The sequence below is a fragment of the Anticarsia gemmatalis genome, chromosome 14 (assembly GCF_050436995.1).
Source record: "Anticarsia gemmatalis isolate Benzon Research Colony breed Stoneville strain chromosome 14, ilAntGemm2 primary, whole genome shotgun sequence".
NCBI lineage: Eukaryota > Metazoa > Arthropoda > Insecta > Lepidoptera > Erebidae > Anticarsia > Anticarsia gemmatalis.
In genome coordinates this window covers 2,693,312-2,708,242 of record NC_134758.1, presented here as the reverse complement: position 1 = coordinate 2,708,242, position 14,931 = coordinate 2,693,312, and the positions used below count along the sequence as shown (strand labels likewise).

Genomic DNA, 14,931 nt, shown 5'->3' with positions numbered 1-14,931 from the left:
TTGTTATGTTTTAGAGGACTTACGGTAAGTTCGAAGGTATTCATGGTTTTTTAGAATAAATAGTGAGGCGCCCATAGCCAGTTGCGCTCACCGGTCGGTAACCGATCTGTGGGTGAAGCAACCGTTGGCGCGGTCATTCCATAGATGGGTGACCGCATAGTGGTATTTGAACTGGGCGTCTCCGTGTTTCGGAGGGCACGTAAAATGTCGGTCCAGGTTGTTGTCGATTAAGATAACAGTCGTTAAGCCACGTCAAAGGCCTTCGGGCGGCTTGAACAACTTTGACACTAAGTTGACCACTAACCATACGATAAGAAGAAGAAGAAGAAGAATAAATAGATCAGATGGACTTAATTTGACTTAGTTGCTGACAGTCAGTGTAACTTAAGACTCAACTATGCGTCAATACAAGACAAATAAATAATACATACATAAAATTAGACCTTTTTTCTATAGTTCTATGTAGAAACCAAAGAACGCCACTTGGTACGATTCTTACATGCTTCCCTTGCTCCACTCACATCCATAAAGCCTGTCATACAGGACCGCTGGTTACGCGTACTATTTACCTGATTTTTTTGTCAAATAATAAAATTACACTTATGACGGACTTTCTGATACAAAGAAATGATTTATTTTGGAAACCTTTTATCTTATGTTCAGCGTGTTACTTAGTTTATCTGTAGGAAAAGCTGACACATAAAATTATTTACGACATTGTTAGTCATAGTTCGTGTCAGATCTTGTAAGTAGATTATTCTAGATAATAGAATTCTCTTCTTTGGCTTTCTTTCGCTTTTTTCGCCAAGGGACTGAAAATATTATGTCATAATATAACCTAAGAATATACGAGTATGTACTATCTTCCTAGTAATGTCCATGTTATTTTACGTGAGGTTTTTTTCCTACCTTGTTTCTTAGAAATGTAAGTACCAAAATAGGTATTATTTGTCTGTTTCAATGAAACTTTAAAAATATTTTTTTTTGTATCGGTTATCCTCAGAAATCACTGAACCAAAAGTTATCAACAATCGATAAATGGCTAGCTATCGAAAATTTGAATGAAAATCGGTTCAGCGCCTCTAGCGGGGGACGTAGAAACTATTTTTGCAGTCCATTTTAAATGTCAAAATCTTGTTACTCAATAGTATAGACTGTAGAGAAACGCGCTACTGAATGTAAATCTTTATTATAAGTGTTTACGTCTTGATTCAAAGTATCAGTGCCTCGATTCTCTACTACAATCGACTACTGACAACCGAACTGTCATCGATAAATTTGTATAAAAACCTGATCAGCGCCTCTGACGGGTGTCGTAGGAAACATTTTGGCAGTACATTCTAAATGTCATAATTTCGATAGCTAGCCGGTTGTCGGTAGTCGATAGTGGTAGAGAATCGAGGTACAGTTCTCGGCTCTCGTATCATAATGTATCACTCCTACGCTGAGAGTGAATGAAGCGAATGATTGATGATGACAAACATCACTTACGTTATCGGTATAGTTCACCTCTTGTGAGCACAGCTTAATGTATGTAGCTATTGCTTCGTGTTGCCCCTAACCTACAAATATTTAAGCAACTAGCTTTTGCCCGCAACTTCGTCCGCACAGTTTTTGCTTCAGGACAGAATTTTCATTTTACTACTGAATTAAATACTGGCCTTGAATTAAAGAAGAAGTAAATCTATCTATCTGATACTAAAATTATTGTTAAAAAGATTTTTTTAAAACAAAGTGATTACCGTCGTAAAGAGAACGTGAGAGAGTACGAAATTCTCATTACCGTCTTAAAGAAAAAGGCTTGATATTAATATTTACATACGCAACCTATTTCACAAACCATACACATTGTTCCTTGTAACATAACGAATCATAAAGTTTAAGTCTTGCATACGTCACTGTTACGATTATGACGCCATATCTTGGGTCGATGCAAATGTACACCGTATACCTACGAATAAAACTTTACTGCGATTGTCTTGTTCGTATTATGTAAGAAGCATTACGCGCTATGAGTAACCAATGAGTGGTAAATAAGGCGATAGTGATTGTATGTTTTTGTATGGTTCAAATATTTGCTTAATTCGGTCATAATCTAATCTATAGGGATAGTTTTTATGTTCAGGTTTAGTAGTTTAGTGATAGTAAGTAAGTAGTGCCAGCCTAGTGTAATTGTCTTAAAGGTACATATTTAAAAGAGAGATGCTTTGGTAACAGAACATTGTGCATAGCTTTTTTAAACTCTCTCGACTAGTACACATAATATTATAATGCAACGGGTCTTATACGCGATTGAAAATTTAAAGGTTAGGATACCTTATTTGCTGCCCGAATTACATCGACCGTGGTCGTAGTCGCGTCGTCACTAACATACAACTAATAATAAAGACTTGAGGTTTTTACAGGATGTTATTGATGGCATAACTTTTACATTGTCGATTTGAATAAACAATTGATGTTTCGCCATATTGATTAAAGTGCTTGATCAAGTGCAATATTTGTTACCCATGATTCAATACTCAGAAAATTGGTGGAATAACTTGGAAGGTAACAGTCCTTTATTAAAAGAGCGGGTTATAAATCGTAACGTAAGTAAAATAATGGACCCCGGCGTAATTATTTCAATATTTTAATCTTCCAATACGTTGTTCTGTAAAATTAAAATATTCTTCTTGTGTATAAGCAGCGGGCACTGATTTCCCCGGAGTCCTAGAACCCTTTAGCACAAAAGCGACAATCGACCATCATCTCGCTTTGTGTCCACAAACTGCAGTTTAGTTATTAACATATTTTTTATATCTATTTGTATTGGGTAAAAGATACATTTACTTTACAAAGTTTTATTAAATACTTTTCAAGCGAAGGCACAAGTGTATCGAAAGATCTAGATTTTCCAGATTTATAATGCTTCTGTGTAAAACCTGCTTTCGTAAAATTAATAGGTATTTCCAGCTTTTAGTAAATTAAACATGTTTTAAGGTCATATTAAGTAAAGTAAATTGTATCGCTAGAGTACACTTATAACGCTAATTCTTCGGTCTAATTGGATAGAAGAAAACTTTTCCAAAATAGGTATTTTACCATCACCTATTAAATATATCTCACAGACAGTCCCCGATATTGTCAACACGCCCACCGAATATCCAATTCTCTCGAAATCCAAGCTTGTCATAACACTGTACCGCATCATTAGTCAAGAACGACAGTTACATTCAACAAATAGTCGCGACCCTTGTCAAAACAAGCCGAACGATTTACCTACGAGACGTCGAAATGTGTACTTTTTCAATTGATCACCTATTCCCCTGTCGTAATAGTTGAGGTGTTTGACGCAGGTCTATGTCCGGTTTTTCTCAATTGGAACGCATTTAGATTCACACGTTTACATTATAAAAAAAAATATTAATGATAATGTATTAATGTGTAATTAATTAATGTGGTGTTCTTCATTCTCTGCCTACCCCTATGAGAAAAAAGCGTGATTTTATGTATGTACTAGCTGACCCGCGCAACTTCGCTTGCGTCACTTAAGAGAATAAGTCAAAATATTTCCCCGTTTTTGTAACATTTTTCGTTGCTTCTCCGCTCCTAATGACTGTAGCGTGATGTTATATAGCCTATAGCCTTCTTCGATAAATGGGCTATCTAACACTGAAAGAATTTTTCAAATCGGACCAGTAGTTCCTGAGATTAGCGCGTTCAAACAAACAAACAAACAAACAAACAAACAAACAAACAAACACACAAACTCTTCAGCTTTATAATATTAGTATATAGATAATGTGTCTGTACTATCCTGTATTACATTTCTTACGGCTATCACTGCTCTATTTTATAATTACCTCTCAAAATGTTATTGCGGAAAATGTTAATCAGGTTTTCCTACGTACGTCCTCCGTACGGCTGCCGATAATTGATAGCGGTAGGCAATCAGCAATAAAGAGAAATCTACAGACCCGCTTTATTCTTGCAGGGAATATAATTTTTTTATACATTTGAAATATCGGCAATTAAAAGTTGTGGTACTTAAATTAGTAAATTTATCCCAAATTTTGGATATCTACAGCAAAGATAAACTAAGTTGACATTAATTACTTACAAAACGAGTAGCTTTATACAACTTCAAAACATCGAATTCATAAAGTTCCTCTAATTCAAAGAAACAGCTCTCAACCGGCTTTACGTAAGTATAAAAGTTAAATCACAGCTTCATATATCTTCGCAAGTAAAATTATAAAACGTAATCAAAAACAAACCCGGTCTCGTTCTTCCATTCATCTGTTCGTTCATGAAATTATTCCATTAGGAAATTATTTTCCTTTGCGTACATGAATCCAATATAAGGGGTGTGTTCTTAGAATTCATGTAGGCCTCGAGGGTTTGAGAACAACGATGTAATGACAGTGCCTAAACAGTGTCTATTTCGTTAATGTGCTTTGAGAAATGTACGGTATCTTTTAGTTTTGTTCAAACGTGCGAACGGAAACTATGTATTTGGTATGTTTAGTTGTAGAGGCGGATTTAGTACTGAAAGATTTTTGAGGTCGTTTTAAATGGGAATCTAAAATATATGTTACATTTTTATAGGCATTAATATTACTTTGAGTAAGATAATATTAAAAGAATTTAGCATTAACAGGGAAGTAGCATAATGGAAAAATAATGAAAAATATATTTAATGTTATATTTAATAGCTATTAGAAGCCTTAAACAGCTTTTAGAAATGTGTTCAATTAAAAACCTTCGGCGAGAAGTGTATAAATAAATATGAAATGCAGCATTAATAAACACTCGACTCAATTATTTCAGCAATCTCTTCAGAATATAATAAATATTATATGTGTTAAGAGGAAAATTCATCTGTTACCTAATATTTTTCTTTCTCTCATCTAATAGGGATAAATGGCGGAAAAATACATATTGTGCTTCCCGAAATAAATCGAGATAAGGGCAGGGGAATGATAAGTGGCTAACTTTGTGTTATTTCTCCAAGACTTGGTCTAATGACTGTAGTTTTGCTGACAACGTGGACTAATGTTCTGCTTGACCTTTGAGGCTTAGAAAATGAAGAAATAAGCTCAATAAGTTCTTGAGATACCTTAATAAATTAGTAGAAATATTTGTTTGTCCCGTAGATCTGTATCAGTTTCGTAGAGCTGATAAGGAATATATTCGTACTGATATTACTTAATGCGACAATCTGTTTAGTTTACTACTTACTTTTAGTTTTACTAAACTACAAAACCGGTTTTTATAAATATGGCTGAAAAAAAGTATTAAGTACAATATTCATTAAAAAAACATACACCTATCATGTCAGGTCTTCAACCTTATGCTATAGTGTGCATAACTGATAATATAATGATAAGATATATAATAAAATATATAAATAATAAAATTCATACAAGTGGGACCCTGGGGTTCTGGCAGCAAACACTAAAATACGCAAAACAAAAAAGACTTTATCAAAACGAAACCATCAGCATTTTCTTCAAACTAACCAAAGTTCAATAACCTACCTAATAATTTAAGGTAAAAATCCTCAACATACTAACAAGCTTACTTTCACCTCGTCATTTTCATGATAGATTATCCACGTGCCTTACAGACCGCATCGTAACCGGCGCAATGTCGATGCCACCGTGAAATTGAGTTTATTTTATAAGAAGCACTCATGCACGTCGATTTGATTTTATCTTGTTCCCGTGAAAAAACGCTGCTAATATTCACAAAGTACATATTTTGTGAAGGAAAAAGTGACCCGTCAAGGTAATTTTCTATAATCTTATCGCTAGGCGAGTAACTATATTTTTAAATTTAAATACCCTTTTAAATATACGCCACGGGCACGGATTAGTTTGATTTTTACGTATTATTTCTTAGGAAATCAGCATTTCTCAGCATTTTTGTCACAGTAGTTTAATATTGTCCATTGTCCAATAATATATAAATATTTTTTTAGACGGTCATGACTGTCGTGTTTTAGGATCTTCAAGGCAACCTTGCAAAGCTGCAAGGTAGCGTTAAATATTACAGACTGAAGTAGAATGGCAACAAACCGTTGCTACGGAAAATAACGTTGAATCGGTTTATATTTTGATTATCTTATAAAATGTATTTTACCACAATCTCTATTCCTGTACAATGAGAATACACCGATCTACAACATTATTGTAGATTTATTAAGGCACCACGTGTAATGAAACGGCATAATACAAAACAACCAATCCTCATTTATTTCTCCACAAATGTAACAGTGAACATGTATGCTAAGTACTAAAACATTGATATTATATCACTACAAGCGGAAACGTATTAATATTTACAATTACTACTATTTTGTACATAAGTATTTATTTATTATTACATTTGATTTGTGTTCCCCGACAAACTCATAGTTTCAAACATCCACATTGAAAATTAATAGCTTTTTGTAATTCCGTTGCTCAAAGACGCCATAGCTTTAAACGCTAGAGTGATTCAACTTCTACCGTGAGAAAGAGATAGAACTATGAAATCTGTATAGCGTTATCCTTTTCAAACGATATAACTTGACTCGTTTTAGTACGTAATAACACGGCACCCGTGCTTTTTAAAGAAGCGTTATTTAAAATACTTAGATTACACTTATAAGTTACTAGGTATTTATTATATTTACATATTATGTTAGTGTTCGTAGATGCATTGACTGTATCAAATACATTCGAAAGCATTTAGTTTTTTATCGTTAATTATACTGATTTCAAACATTTTCTTTGTCCTTTTAATCAAAAACAGTAGCTATATATTTACAAGCTTCGTAAGAAGTAATAATTCTGATCCTATTTTAAAAAAAAAGAATATTTTATGTTACAATTGAATATGTGACATAATACAAAGTAACTATTCCATCTATTTTTGTCCCACTGCTGGGCATGGGTCTCTCCTGAAATCAAGAAGGAGAATAAAAATTACGTGATAGTTTTATATAAGCAACGGAATTAGTACAGCAAAAATAATAAAAATGTGATGTTTGAAACCGGGCTCAACAGTTTTACCAAAGAAACACCAATCAGAATGCTTCAAAATCACTTATTTACATAATTTTAACAGTTTTACTGTCAATAGAAAAAAAGTAGGCCATTTTGGATACTCGCTTTAGGTATTACTGACTAGTTTACAATATTACATCTAGTTTATGAGATATAGTTTACAAATGTATATACATTACTTTAACTTTAGTTGACGTAACATTAAACAGCGTTAAGTAACACATTGATCACAGTAAGCAAAGCAATTTAAATCCTAAGTATTTTGTTTATTAAAAATATAAAAACAATTAATGTTTTTTTTTTTCAATAATTTACACTTTTCTTGCTTAAGTCGTTGTCACGAAGACGTTGTCTGAAACAAAAGAAAATAGATATTAAAAATACATATAATACATTTAATTCTTTTGCTTATTGCTTACCCAGTTACCTAGCTGTTATTATCGCTTAAAACACGAGTGGGTAAGGCCTCGAGGGTTCAAACCCATGCACCACGACATTTACTTGCCTAAGTAATATGTGTATTCCAAATAATCATCACTAACAGTCCTAACTTTGATGAAAAATATCATCATGAAACCTTGCATGAATAAGAGTTCATGAAGGTGTGAGAAATCTTCAATCCGCACTTCTTCAGAGGACTCACATTCTAGGATGACGTTCTTCCCAAGTAAGATAGTAATATACTTTTACACTGAGGCGCCCACAGCCAGTTGCGCTCACCAGTCGGTAAACGATCTGTGGGTGAAGCAACCGTTGGCGCGGTCATTCCATAGATGGGTGACCGCATAGTGGTATTTGAACTGGGCGTCTCCGTGCTTCGGAGGGCACGTAAAAAGTCAGTCCCGGTTGTTGTCGATAAAGATAACAGTCGTTAAGCCATGTCAAAAGCCTTCGGGCGGCTTGAACAACTTTGACACTAGGTTGATCACTAACCATACGATAAGAAGAAGAAGACTTTTACACTTGCGATTAAGGTCTTTTAAAACTATTTAGAGTGAAAATCTAGAAGTCTAGTAGAACTCGATACGGTTTATTTACTATACTATACAAATTAGTTTCCTAGGACCCGTATTGTCTGTCAAAAGGATGTCTACAACGTCAACATTACTAACTGAACGTAATCACTAAAGAATGAATAAATACGGGTCGGTCAACGACCCCTAACCGTGAGCTTTGCCCAACTATAAATGTTGTAAAATTAGTTTTAATTTTGTTCCCAATTTTATAACTCTATGTTTATCAAAGTGAAAGTAATTTGTGCGAATGATTTTACAAATTGACCACTAATTAACAATTAATTGTGAATAGTAATTATACTGATATTTGTATTTGAATAACTGTACTTAATTTTTTTCATAAGCTGCATTTACAAAGTAGAACACACATTTTATTTTTTTAAAGACCGAGTCCACGATACACGGAGCAGTAACTGATGGATAAAAGAAAATGTGTGAATAAACCTGTCCGTATTCCACTTGTTAAGTTAACTGATTCATATCTTTTACTTGCAAAACTAGCTATATGAACTATTTCCATCATCATCATCATCAAACTTCATTGAATCTCAAATTTAATAGATTTTATATTGATTTATCTTCCAAATGAACACTAATAAAATACTTTCAATAGAAAAAGTAGACCTAAAATAATTTCTAAAACTAGTACCCGTATTTATCAAAATGGTAGTTTTATTTACATTAGCCAACGACCTATTTGCCCTACTATAATGAAATTAACCCCAAATTATACCCTTCACAACAAACAAGTAAAACAATTCAAATCCACTTCATTAGGGCGAAAACAAAAACAATTCATGTTGTTGAAAGTTAGAAATCAATTTGTTTAAACAATAGTTCTATTTAGATCATAACTTGTTTTGAATATTTCTTAGGTATTTGAAGTCGTTGGTTTAATTAGGATACTTGTTTGTTTGCGAACATATGTGTGTCTAAATAGGCTTTATTATTTGATTTGATTTTCATTTGGATTCTCGAATGACAATTTATTAAGAGTAAGTTTAAGTTATGAGCATTCGATTTTCAGTAAAAGTACAAGTATTTATTACAGTTTACACAGTAGTACAAACTACTTATGTCCATCTAATCATTGGAATTATCAGTATTTTCTAACTCATACTTGTTATACCCGTGAGAAAATTTACTACTATTCACTCACACACACTCAAAAAAGGTGTTAGCTTAAGCAAATTTTGTAAACTTTAAAACCACAGTTCTCTGATACACTGATTCGACCTATAACAATTAGTTTCCTGATCCTACCCGCAGATGTCCCCAAACTCTAACACCTTTCTAATTAATATTAAACAATATTCATTGATATGATAAATCATTGAAATAGCTAATCACACATTCGTGGTTAATTCAAATTCTAATTAGCTTCATGTAGCCTATTATATTGTTTAGCCTTAATTGAATTTATAATGTGAGTTTCTACAATTTATAACAATGTTTTGTGATCACAGTGACACGTATTTGATTTTATATTTATCGTTCAATAAGTGTTGTGTGGTTTCGTGGTTTAATTTTATATTATTTCGTTAGTAATTGTTACACAATTTTATAAATAATTACTGTATTATAAACGATATGCAACTCGTGTAAGTGATATACAATCCTATTTTATTATTTAATTGTATGTATAGCGATACACCGATTATATTAATTAACTATTTGATCTATATAAATAAAAATGAATATTAAAGTAAATTGGATAACGTAGTTTAATTTTAACATATTTTGTATCTGTCGTGACTAGGTTTGTATGGGATCAATGGGATCAAAATTTCAACGGAAATGGAATCAATTATAAAATCGAACCGCAGGCAGTGGTATGTAAGAAATAATATTTAAAAGAGTTTATACGGTTGCCAATCACAAAATCTGGGGTACGTACCTATAATTTTTTTCAGCTGGGATAAAGTACTATTACGATTACATTATTTCAGAAGTTTGAAATCAATAAACTGTACAGACACATGTTATGTCTAAAATATCGAAATTTAACCTTAGCATTTCATAAGATAAGTATTTACTATCAAACATTCAAGTTAAACGTAACAAACATAAAGTTCAATACCAACTACAAAACCTAGTCATTTTATGTCAAAACTTATACCTTTGAACGAAACGCTAATTGGTGTTAATGAAACTTTGCAAATGCTAACGGAAAACTTTGTCAATTACGCAAATAAAAGGTAAAGGAAAATCTTTAGTGAGTGGACAAAAATGTTGAAATTGAATACGACTGGTTTTACTCGAAGAAGTTTATCTGTTATCGAGATAGTGCTATAGTTCAAAAATGTTGTAGAGCCTTGTATTCAGCTTGCTAAATAGCCTATGAGTTATTCTGGGTCTTCAGCTACCTATATACCATTTATAAGAAACGGAAGAGTAACAAACGGATATGGATATGCATACTTTTTCAAAAACTTGCGCATTTATAATATTAGTAGAATTATATCGTGCGTGCCTCCGTACCCAGTTGTCGACTATATATGTCTAGCAACTTGACAATGTACGGCTACCTATGTGCATGGTGCCGCTTTATATCATCGGCAAGCTTCCCTGTAAAAACCGTTTACATGTACAGCATTACAGTTCATAATGTATTAATGCGGCAAATTGGCAATATAATAATATATTTTAATATGCTATATGTACCATGTTTTTTTTAGTTTTTTGCAAAGATTACCAATCAAACATTGTCAACAAAAACGTCGTAACCTTACCTTATTAATAATGATTTTCCAATTACACATCATTTTAAATTACGTACAAAAATTATTCAGACAGACATCTTTTCAAACATGTCGGCGATATTCCTTGTGCCACAAATTGTACAAACTTATTTAATATTAAGATTGTCAAGGAAGCGTTTTGTTATATAAATGCTATGAGCATTTTCTGTTCGTGACGTGTCTTCGTAAATAATAGATATTGTATTTATTTAGTTTGAAGCAATAAATGATGTATTGTGTTGGCTCAATATTGGGTACACTCTTGATGAAGTTTTGGATATGAATTTATGTTTGGAAACTATTGTATCGACTGTGTAGCTTGTTCAAAACAAATACAAAACTTTACAACAAATATTCATTTTGTGGCATTGTTAAAACACGCCTGATATATTACTAATACTATCTGCCCAAATCGCTGAAAATCAAATATGACTGGCCTATCTAAAAGTTATTTTCATTAATATTAGTAACCGCATCGAGTTCCACTAAAAATAATATCGTTAAAAATTTAAAATAATAAGTGAATGTTAAAAATATAATACTTACAATTATATAGGAGATTTCGTCTCCTTCGGCTCACTGAGCTGCGATTCTTCATCTATTAACTGCAAATTCACGTTCTCACTTTTCGTGTGAAAAGTAGCGGATATTGCCTTATCTTCAAGCACAATGTTCTCGACTTCAACGCCGTTATCTTTCTTAACACTCGCGTCGAAAATCTTTTGCTTTATCGAAGGCCCTCTATTGAAAGACGACGGTAGCAAAGTTTCCTGAATAGTATCATTACCATTGCATATCTTATCTGATTTATGAGTTGGCATGCGGCCAGAATGGTAGCTGTTCCGAACCCCGCCGGTCGACTCGAAAAACGGAAGCACTTGTTTGAATTCCTTCCGAAAGTTCTCGTTCAGCCACGCGTACAAGAATGGATTGTAACAAGTCGACGCCATCGCCATCGAGTGCGCCAAGAAGAATGACACAAAGTAATAGTTCCACTCTGTCATCTGCGCGTAGAAATCGTTGAAGATATTTATTAGGTTTAGAGGCAGCCATGATATTCCAAATATCGCCACCATCGATATGAGCATTCTATTTGTACGTCTTTTTCTATCTCTGTCTGCTTCTTCTCTCCTGGTATTCTTAGCACCTGGTTTCGACCTCGCTCGGTCGTTTAATCTTATACTAACGCATGTATAACATACTGCTATAATTAAAAATGGTATAAGAAATTGTAATACTGTTGTGAAAACTCCGAATATTTTCCTAGATTTGTCTGAAGGCCAACTTTCTTCGCAGTAATATGTTCTGTTGTTCGTCGTCTGTATTCCCATGAAAAGGCCGTAGGGACAAGTGACGACTAATGAAAATACCCATATAAATATTATGATGAGTATACAGGTGTTTAATTTCATCCGCGGATGAAACGGATATATGATAACGAAGAACCGGTCTATCGCTATTGATGTTAGAGTTAATGTGGATATGTAAACGCTAGTGCCTTGTGCGTATGGCATCAGATGACAGAGGAGTCTGCCGAACACCCATCTTCCTAGGAAAGTGTACATAGGCGTTAAAGGCACCGCGAATATACATAGCAGTATGTCAGACAGGGCCAGGTTCGTAATAAATAGATTGGTGACAGTTTGCATAGCTCTGTTGCGAAAGACGACATAGCACACTAGGACGTTGCCGAAGACTCCGAGCACGAAGATGACTGTGTATAAAATGCAGAAAGCAACTTGTACTACTTTTACGTCGATGATATCTGTTGTTTTGTTCGCTTTGGGCTCATCTATTACTTCCACTGATTCTCCTGTGAGGGTTTTTGTGAGGATGAGGACTCCTCCACCTATGTAGGTGGTTCCGTTGAGTGACATCGCGGCGGGGGCATATCGGCCAGCTACCGCCGACGCCAGCTCGTCAATGCTGGCGTTGTATACAGACTGCATGTTAACTCCAAACTATCTTCGTTTTAAAAACCTCCGAAGTTTCCCAGTCCATCTGCGAACAATACAAAGTATTTTTAAATAACACTCTACGTTATAATGATTGAAATGAAACACCGGAATTTTGTAGAAAGGCTAAAAATATTTACGTGAGAGTATCCCACGTTTATACCGGACGACTCCTGTGATTCGCACTTGCGTTCATTAATATAAAGAGTAATTTTCTTTGGCGGATGGTTTTCTAAGAGAGTACTTGACCGGTTACCATGGGAACGGAAACGATCGCTATTAAACCCGAAACATTATCGCGCATGGGCTATATATGACGTCATATTCTGGCACCATGTGGATAGGCTACAAAAATCGTGGCTGAATTAAATTCAATTTGTAAGTTTCGGGTCGGATTCTATCCTTCATCAATCTTGGACGTCGTGAATAATATTATTATGCATGACTGTCACATTTTGGCAGACATATTCTTGTTGGAGAAAGTGTTTGTCATCGTGAGCATTCTTCGTAGGCTTATTTTTTTACATAATTGAGTGTCACTTGCGGTTTTATATAATAAACGTGAACATAATACTTGCTAATGTAAAAAACTTGAATGACATTTTGTTTTCAAGATAGCTGAAAGCAAATGCAAGTCTGAAGACCGGGCGTAAATCAATTTTGTATAAGTTATCTTTAACTTTATTAGAAAGTTAGTTGTTAAACAATACATGTCATTAAAAAAACAAAGTGACTTTAATAAAACTCATAAAGTTCGTAATAAAATTAGAACTTGTTTATAATTACACTCATGTCAAAAGTTATAGTAATTAACGTTTGTAAAAAGCAGCATCAATATTAAAGGCGAAAACATCAAGCCAAAATTAACACTCAGGAGTTTGTAAGTACTTCGCACCAATTCTGGAAGTCTATTAACCGAGGCTCGAACTTCACAATTTCCGAACTCGGAATCCGTTCTCCGGTCGACACTCGCGTCGAAACGATTTCGAGAACATTCCTCGAGTTTTTGACTTTATTTGCATTAAAGTTGCAATTAAGAACAAGTAGAAATTAAATGGGAATTGCTTAAAACCGAGTTTATGTGGTCTGTTCATGGTGTACAGGGAATTTTGGAATAAAGCTAGTTTTAAAGCTGTTTTGTGTCTTTTGAAGGTGGTATATAGGGGGCAAGTTATAAGAAGAAAAACTTGGCAAATATTTGCTAGCTGCCAGATTTTAATACGAAAATATAATTAGATTGAAATTTAGTTAGGTAATAGTTTAACTTTAAGGTATTTTTTTTATTTAGGTGATATTTCACGAATATCTTTTTCCGTTTTGACGTAAAATGTATTTAATCTTACCAAAAGCGTAAAAGGTTTTTCACAAATGAAGTCGTCGAACAAGGAAAAAACAGCTATTTAATTTCTATTTCAATTTTAACGCGTAGGTTTACCAATACTATAACACAGTACATATCTATTTATAGCAATTATTCATAGGTATGTATATATCAGTATATAATTATGATATACACTTTGAATAGTACCTGGTGTATATTAGTGGTATTTCTATGAAATACTAAATGCGCACAAAGAGAAAGCGTCCGAAAATTGTTTCAAATAAATTTATTGTTCGTTGATATTTCACTGAAGTGAACGTATGCTATACTTGGAAACTTATTATAAGTAATATTAACTTAATTTGTGGTAACAAGCCTTTTTGATGCCAATAACAATTGCTAAGAAAGGGTACCAGTATGTCACCCTTAAGTGTTAGTAACTGGAAAGGCAGAAGTTAACTACAAATGTAGTTATCCAGAAAAAACGTGACTACTTTTACGGTTCCGGTTGTTGCAATTCAACGGTTGAACAGTAAAAGTTTCAGATTAGTTTAGTTTCCAATTATAAGCTAAGGAGTTTATAAGGGCGTAGATTCGAGTTTTAATCCAATACATAAGCGCTATAGAACTTTTTTTTATGTATGAACAAAAATGGTACGGCAACTATTCAACATCCCTTAGTGTCTATATTTTTTTGTCAGTAATTTCTACACAAAGGTAATTAAACTAATTTAATCCTAGAAACTACGCCCAATAAGGTAGTATAAGTTAAGGAGATATTTCAATAAAATGTTTGACCAAATCTACTACACTTTATATTACATTATACTTTCAAAAACGTACTTGTAAAATTGACCTCCTTGGAAA

General features: G+C 33.6%; 1 protein-coding gene across 1 annotated transcript in view; it reads right to left on the bottom strand.

Annotated features, from left to right (window-relative positions):
* Positions 1–6,219: 6,219 nt before the first annotated feature.
* LOC142978470 (prolactin-releasing peptide receptor-like) overlaps positions 6,220–14,931 on the bottom strand; it is an 87,053-nt gene continuing 78,341 nt past the window's right edge. The window contains exons 2-3 of the mRNA XM_076122936.1: positions 11,335–12,789; positions 6,220–7,383 (exon numbers count right to left, since the gene is read on the bottom strand). Of these exons, the coding sequence (XP_075979051.1) occupies positions 11,337–12,737 (1,401 nt within the window). The 5' untranslated portion in view covers positions 12,738–12,789 and the 3' untranslated portion in view covers positions 6,220–7,383; positions 11,335–11,336. The remainder of the gene's footprint in view (positions 7,384–11,334; positions 12,790–14,931) is intronic.